The 7606-nt window shown below is 33.6% G+C and overlaps 1 protein-coding gene across 1 annotated transcript; it reads right to left on the reverse strand.

Moving 5' to 3' along the window:
• Window positions 1–2914: 2914 nt before the first annotated feature.
• On the reverse strand, window positions 2915–6791 carry LOC126758699 (high mobility group protein 20A). The gene is made up of 3 exons (XM_050473056.1): window positions 6030–6791; window positions 5656–5815; window positions 2915–4642 (listed from the first exon to the last, which is right to left on the reverse strand). Exons 1-3 carry the CDS (start codon window positions 6577–6579, stop codon window positions 3766–3768), a joined length of 1587 nt encoding a protein of 528 aa, XP_050329013.1. The 5' UTR covers window positions 6580–6791; the 3' UTR covers window positions 2915–3765.
• Window positions 6792–7606: the final 815 nt, after the last annotated feature.

Genomic DNA, 7606 nt, shown 5'->3' on the forward strand with positions numbered 1-7606 from the left:
GCAACGATATTTTCACAGCAGCTTCACTTCATATCCCCAGCTCTAGAACTTTTCACACATATCCGCATCCGCGCTCGCACAATAAATTTTCAACTTCCGTACACTAATAGAATCCGCAAAATACTAAAAGAAACACTTTTGTAGTGAGCAACACACGCGTATATAGACCGTTTTACACATCCGACGCACTAAATTTTCTAGCACACACGTTGTTCTCCAACATCAACTCGTCACTGAAACTCTCAGCGTTGGCAAAGTGAATGGTAACCGTTGCGTTGCTGAAGTTACCACGAAATACAAACGAAATAAGCACACAACATACACACACGCGTGCTCAGCAGACGGTGGTGGTGGATTGTGTGGATGTTAATTGGCTGTTGGGTGGCTGGTGAAGTGGGAGCGTTGATACGACCGGTAACCGGTGAATCTGCGCGCGAAGAGCAGCATAAAGCAAGTTGTATGCTAAAAGGCTGTAGCTGTTAAAATGCGTGGGTGGAAACAGATAAACATTTGAAGCGCCCGCTTGTGTGTATATTACATATAATATACAAGCAATGCTTTTATTCACCACATTGGAGCTTTTGAGTGTATGGTGAAATGCTTAGCCGGGACTTACAACACATTTGTGCGTAAAGTTGTGTTGGGACGGCGCCGGATATGAAGTGTTTGAATTTAAGTTAGTGGATTACGTTAATTTATAGTGGAAGAAGCTTTTAGTAAGAAAGTTTTAGCACGTTGAAAAGGAAAAATAAGCAGAAGTAAATTATTTTGCTTTAATATTTAATTTATATGTATGTATATTGATTTATGCATTAATTTACATACATATTTATTTATACATTTACTATATCGTACAAGGAAATTAATTAAAACCAGAAGAAGAAAAACCACAATCGTTTTTTAAAGCTGTTATCGATTTATCGAAATATGAAGTACATCAGCTTTTTATTGACAAGTTTAAACGGTGGTATGAGAATTTAAAAAAAAGCGCTCTTAGTAGAATATTAAACAGTGTTTTGACCAAAACATACTATATAATTGTAATTGTGAGCCAATATTAATATAGACATTAACATTAGCCTGAAATTTAAATATCCTTCCATGCAAGTAAGTTGACGTTGTAAAGTCATCACCCGGCATGCAAAAACAATAGTGCAGAATTTAAAATACATATGTACATATGTACATACATATGTACATATGCACACATAACGAATATTTTGAGTTAATTCTGCTTTATGAACACAAAATATTATCAACCACACAAGAATATTTGATTATTATTTGCCATAAAATGCAATAATTGCATTAATGCAGTAATGTCACCCTCACAAAACGCGCCGCACAGTGCAGTAAATTGATCGTGGAAAAGACAAAGTCGGACAACTAAATGTACTGGCAGTATGGTTAGGACACACAACAAATGCTTTTTCGTAATGCGGTAGAGGTTAGAGAAGCATAGTTTGCGCTTGACATACCCAGTGGCGCGTCAGAATGTCACAGATTAGTAGCAGCAACACCTCGGACATAATCGCAGATTTCCTAACCAAGAAATTAATGATATAGGGGAGGCGCTAAAGGAAAGTGGAATTGATATGAGGGATGTTGGATGTGCATACAAACATATACATACATATGCATTTGCAAAACAACAACACTTTGTATAGTTCGCGGAGCAAGCACTACTCATCAGTGTTCAATCTCTGCACCCAAACGCTTGAAAACTCTTTGCCAGGGGTGGAAGCTGCTTTGCGATGCCTCAAGTTAATAATGATGTCGCACGTGCCATGACTATACGGCCGCTGTGCAACGTTTGGGTAACAAACTGACTAACTTGCGATGCACTGTATTTCACGCATAACCTGGAGTAAATGTTCCATTACTTTTGTTCTTGCGATTACTCAATAATGCCTCATATACTGGGGTTTCTTTTTCTAATTCAATATGTTCTCCCAATTGAACGCGTATCACGATTATTTTCATATTTATGAACGCATTTTGGGAAAATACCATTTACTCACAGAGCTAATATCGGCTTATATGGAATAGATTGAACAAATGCAGCCAAAATAAAAACAACCAAGTTCAGGTATTGGAAGGAATCACTTCAATCTGTAATTAGGCACGTTTCAACCCCCAGTTCTTGGATTGTTGTTGTTATTGTTGTAGCGGCAAAAAACATTCCTGAAATAATATCTAGGCATGGTACTTGTTTCTGAATTTATTTAACACCGAATTAACAATAAGTAACAAAAATTGATTTCCATTGCTTATTGAACTAAATTTTTCCAAATTCATTATTGCTTAAATTAAATTTTATTCATTTAAATGCAGTGTGAATATGAATGTGTTAAAATATTTGAAAACAATTATAAAAGAATTTTCAATATACATATATTTCAAAATTAGAACAAAGGTTTATTATTCCTTATTATTGAAAGAAATTAATAATAACTTAAAATACTAGAACTTTTCAATTTAAAATATATTTTCAATTTTTATTACAAGTATTGTAAAATTTAAATTTTTCAACAAACATTACTTCGAATTTAAAGAAAAAATTAATATGTTGTAAACAGAAACTTAACAAAATCTAATTAATATGTACAAGTATGTATTTTAATTTATGCGTTTTTGACAAAACTTAAATCGATAAATGAATCATGAGCGGAAGAAATCGATAACTACGATAGCTCTTACACATAGTAAGAAAAGTAAATTTTGATTAACAATTTGACTTGATTTGGCTGTAAGGAAAAAAATTACTGTTTTGGTATTTATGTACTTATGTATATTTACAACTTTACTTTTACTTTCTTGTAACTCTTTGCAACAATTTAAGCGCTTAAAATTAAACAAAATTAAATAAAAAAGCGATTCATTAGTTGTAGTTGAAGACACAACTCAGCCAAACTATTTATGTATGTATGTTTATAATTAAAAAATGCGAGTTTAAAACTATTTTATTAGCAAGGAAGCTGTAAATACTAGACTGTAATTGTTTGGAAGGAACATAGCACTTGAGGTTGTACGAAAAAAATTTTTTTTAATTACAGTACATGTGTATATTTTAAAATTATTTTTCATTACAGATGGCAGCAAAAGTATTATTGGTAAATTTTTAATTATTTTCCAAAACTATTTGTGTTTGTTGTAGTGCAACAATGAATGCAGCGTGGTAAATATTTTATTTTATGCTAAAATCTGAGAATGATATTTTGCGACACCATTCAGACAGTATGTATAGTATACATTTTTTCTTTAGTAACAACTTGAAGCTTCAATAACCTAAAGATATGTATTATCGACAGATTTTTATGGTTTTCTGATACTATATTTAATAACTAATTTCTTTTATTGGATATATGGCCTTAAATATGACTTAAATATTATTTCAGCATAACTTACTTTGCAAAAGAAGAACTTAGTGTAAAATAACATAGGTACAATTAAAAGAAAAAATAAAGTGATAAATGAAAGGAGAAACAAAAAATAAATATGTTTCTATATTGTTTTGTTAAGGTTACAACACCAAAAAACAAGATGACTTACTTTCTCCAAATATTCAAATTGAGTTCGTTTCAAAGAGATTGGAATGCATACTTTAAATATTCTATCCATCAGCGTAGCTACAGAATAGTGTCTTAAAGCTAATTACTCATAGGACTTAATGTTACACTAAAGTTAATTAAATGACCTAACCTAACTCTTACATAGTGGAAATATATCAACAACTAATACCGATTACTGAGAATTTAAACTAAGTTACAAATTTATCTGTAAATCTAATTTTCTTATAATATCCTTCGCTTTATTGAGACTCGCCGGTCCATGCGTATTTGTTGTAGCCATCTTATAGAGATCAGTCATATATTTCTCGATGTTATCCATTGTGGCACCGTTCGGCTGTGTTGGTATGGCCAAACCAGAGAGCGCATGCGCTAACTTTGCCTTCAATTTATCCAAATATAATTCGAGTAAACGATTCTTTTCCGCCAATTCGTCATTCTCGTTAGTCATTTTTTCCACACCGAATTTCATATTCTCCACATGTTTCTCCAATACAGCATTTTGTTGTTCCAAATCTGCTTTCGATTTGCGTAGCGTACGTAATTCCATATCGAAAACTTTATTGTGCTCCAGAAATTCATTGGTGAATATCGGTATTTCGCCGGGCACGGCTGTTGCGGCTGCGAGTGAATTGGCTGTATTAGTGCTTATTGGTGTTGTGGTACTGGTTGAATTGCTATTGTGATTACTACTTGATGTGGAATTGTGATTGTTGTTGTTGTTAGTGTGTGATGTACTGTTTTTGCTTTGACTATTGTGTGTATCGCCTGCTGTGGGTGGTGTCGGTGTGCGCTTACGTCGTGGCTTATTATCCAATGTTGTCGCTGGTGGTGGCAATGCTGGCGGTGAATTGTCTTTTTCCGAACTGCGGCGTGATTTATCTTTACTGCCGGCTGTGTTGGCGTTAGCTTCCTTATTTGGCGATTTTATATTGCCTACAGACTGTGATTTCTCCTTTAAGACTGTCTTGCCAGCCTCGCCGGGACTTTTGCGTATTTGCTTGTCTTTGGCCAGCTCGCAGGCCAGCACATCGGGACGCTCTTTGAGGAAAGTGTGCAATTCGGCGAGGTAGCTGAAAGCAAAAAAACAAAATGTTGGGTTAACATAAATATTTTTCTTGAAACAAATTAAAGTTATGTTGCTATAGATGCAATTTGTATCAAGATTTGTTAATTTTTTTTTAAGATCGCCGTTTTTATTAATATTTTAAACATCCACAAACCAACACATATATTTCTATTTACATATACACATACATAAGTATTTACCTGAAATGAATGTTATGTGTGTATGCGGGTCTGGTATGCCGAGATTTTTATGAATCACAATTACCGATTAATAGTACTTAAATATATATGTATTAAATGTACATATGTATATAAATAATGCATATTGCATGTCTGTAAATAGCACTCATATAAGCAATTACATTTCTTGTAGCAACTTAATTTTATAAATTACTGCTAGGAAGCACAGAAAATGACCTAATTTCCAATTAAAAACAGTTAAACTCGCTTAACCAGTAATTAAGAGGCATATCTGGTATATAGCAATTTTCAAACTTACAAACATTGATTCAGAAATATGTATAGAAAAATGACATACTTAAACAAATATATGCATATGCACATGTAGTTTACTTAAATGGAGGTAAGTCTCTTGATAGATACATAATTTATACAAATACCTAGTAAAAAGTGTGCTTTCATGAATGTGTGCATAAATATGTTTGCCATACGGAAGCTCAAGAGAATATAAGCATTCGTACTGAAAACGATATATAGCACGAAAATCCCTTAACAAATTTGATATACAAAGCTGCTGAGCAATATATGTAAGTTTGCACTGCCTTAATATCAGCTGAGCGCAAAAGGTTTCATTGTACGTGATAATCATTGATACATGTATTGATTTACCGACTACATGTACTCATATGCATATGTAAATATGATACGTGTGTGTATGCGAACAGTAAATTAAAAAAAGCATTCGAATTTCTGTATTTAAGTCAACTAGTCCAAAGTTGCTGCTCGCTTTCATACATAGCGTACCAACATAGCAAACACAGTTACTTAACCCACTCACCGTTGCTTATCAATTTCTGCTGCTTTCATATATGGCGCTTTTTTGTCCTCCGTCATCTTTTGCCACTCTTCGCCGATAATTTTGGTGTGCTCAATCGCTGTTTTGGAGGGCAGTTCCTTACGCAGCATCTCGCGTCGATCATTCATGTAACGTACATAACCTAACAAGAATAAAAAAAAACTGTTAGACAACATGCTGGCGGGTTATGCATATGTATGTTAACAGAAATCGGAATATATACATATATAATATTTATCACCCATGTTAACGTGCGCAACGTAAATCTGCGATAAAAAATAATATTTTTCACATAGTAGCTTACCCCGTACATTATCTTGAAGAACATTATTTTAAATACAAATACACATACTTACCAGTCAAGGGCATTTTTGGCGCACCGGCCACTTTAATTTTACGTCGTTTCAATCGGAATGACTGGTCGTCTTCTGCTGTAGCAGCGCCGACACTACTACGTTTGCGGCTAGCTTTTTGCAAAGTAGTTGGTTGATGTGAGCCCACAGCATCTTCACCATCAGACAATGATATAATGGGTATATCAACATCCAAATGTGTAACCATTCCCGCCTTATGTGTTGATAACAACTTTGCCGACTGTTGTTGGCATTGTTCATCGGCTTTGGTGTAATCTGTTGTTGCTGTGGACTTCAATGGTATCTCTTCTATATCCATATCAATATCCTTGCTAGCATTGCTTTCAGTTGAATTTGTTAAATTTGTTGCTGTATTTGTATCCTTTGTTCTAGTTTCCGCTGTTGTTGTAACAGCCAGAGAACTATTAGCAGCGCTGCTACCAGCGCTACCGGTCAAACTACTATTGCCGCTGCTGTCTGCCATTGACGCCGCTGTTAACGTTTCGTTCATATGTTTTTTGCTACCCTCTGTTGTTGATTCAACAATTTCCATACCTTGTTAATACAAGTAAGAAAATACAAACACCACTATCTAAAAAGTTTTGTAGCAGTCTTTTGATGCTTTTGAAACTAGCTGTTATTTAGTAAATTCACTAGCACTATTTAATTTATATGCACAGCAAAACAACATAATATTTGCTAACGAACTTTCTTGCACGAATTCAGCTCATCATATGAAAAGGCCGCTGTGCTGGGTATGTTTAGTTAGCGATATATACTAAAGTCGCATGCCTTACACAGGGTTGTAATATAAAGAAACCTTGTTAAATTTGCTTGCAAACGAAATAATTTTTTAATATTAAGTATTTTGTTTTCTTTTAAAAAAGAGAGGCAAAAGTTACGTTTATTCAGCTTGTTTTGACATATACATTTATTTGCCTATTCTTTAATTTGTGTAAAAAAATCTGTTATACCACTTCGAATTTACGTATTCAAAGCAACCCCACTGTTTATACCACTATACAAATTTCAATGTCCTTTTTGCAAAGCATGCTATAGCAGACTTTTGAAATAACGTCCTTTAGCTAAATTATGTACTGGCCGGAAATTTTGCTTTAAATACACGTTAATTTGTCGAGTATTAGGATTTTTGTATTATTTAAGCTCGCTTTACTCCATTGCAAAAACGTTGAACTTCCTTTTATTGATTTAAATAACACATGATATTCATTTGAAAGAATTCGCTGGTGTTTTTTTTTTCCATGCACAGCTGTTCAGTTGTGTTCAGTGCAGTATTTTGCTTCAAAACTGCGCGGTATGTTCAGTGTTACTCGTTGCCATGGCAGGCTGGTGTTAAAGTTATTAACAATTTGCTTTTTATATATTATAAGAACCAAATTTTATAATATACTACAAAGAAAATGTAAAAGCGATTGAAAAGTTATTCTAATTACCATTTATTCACAATAATTACTTAGATTATACCGGTCTTTTGACAAATGCACATACCTACATACATGTATATATATATATATATATATGTATATATATTTATTAATTATATCATTGCACCACATTCT

This window comes from Bactrocera neohumeralis, chromosome 5 (genome assembly GCF_024586455.1).
Source record: "Bactrocera neohumeralis isolate Rockhampton chromosome 5, APGP_CSIRO_Bneo_wtdbg2-racon-allhic-juicebox.fasta_v2, whole genome shotgun sequence".
Taxonomy (NCBI): Eukaryota; Metazoa; Arthropoda; class Insecta; order Diptera; family Tephritidae; genus Bactrocera; species Bactrocera neohumeralis.

Bases quoted from the DNA above. Each gene is read 5' to 3' on its own strand.
- LOC126758699 (XM_050473056.1), bottom strand. From the start codon at position 6,579: ATGGAAATTGTTGAATCAACAACAGAGGGTAGCAAAAAACATATGAAC. The intron at 5,816-6,029 runs GTAAGTATGTGT...TATTCTTGTTAG, and splicing joins GCCAAAAATGCCCTTGACTG to GTTATGTACGTTACATGAAT. The intron at 4,643-5,655 runs GTGAGTGGGTTA...TTTTGCTTTCAG, and splicing joins GCAGAAATTGATAAGCAACG to CTACCTCGCCGAATTGCACA.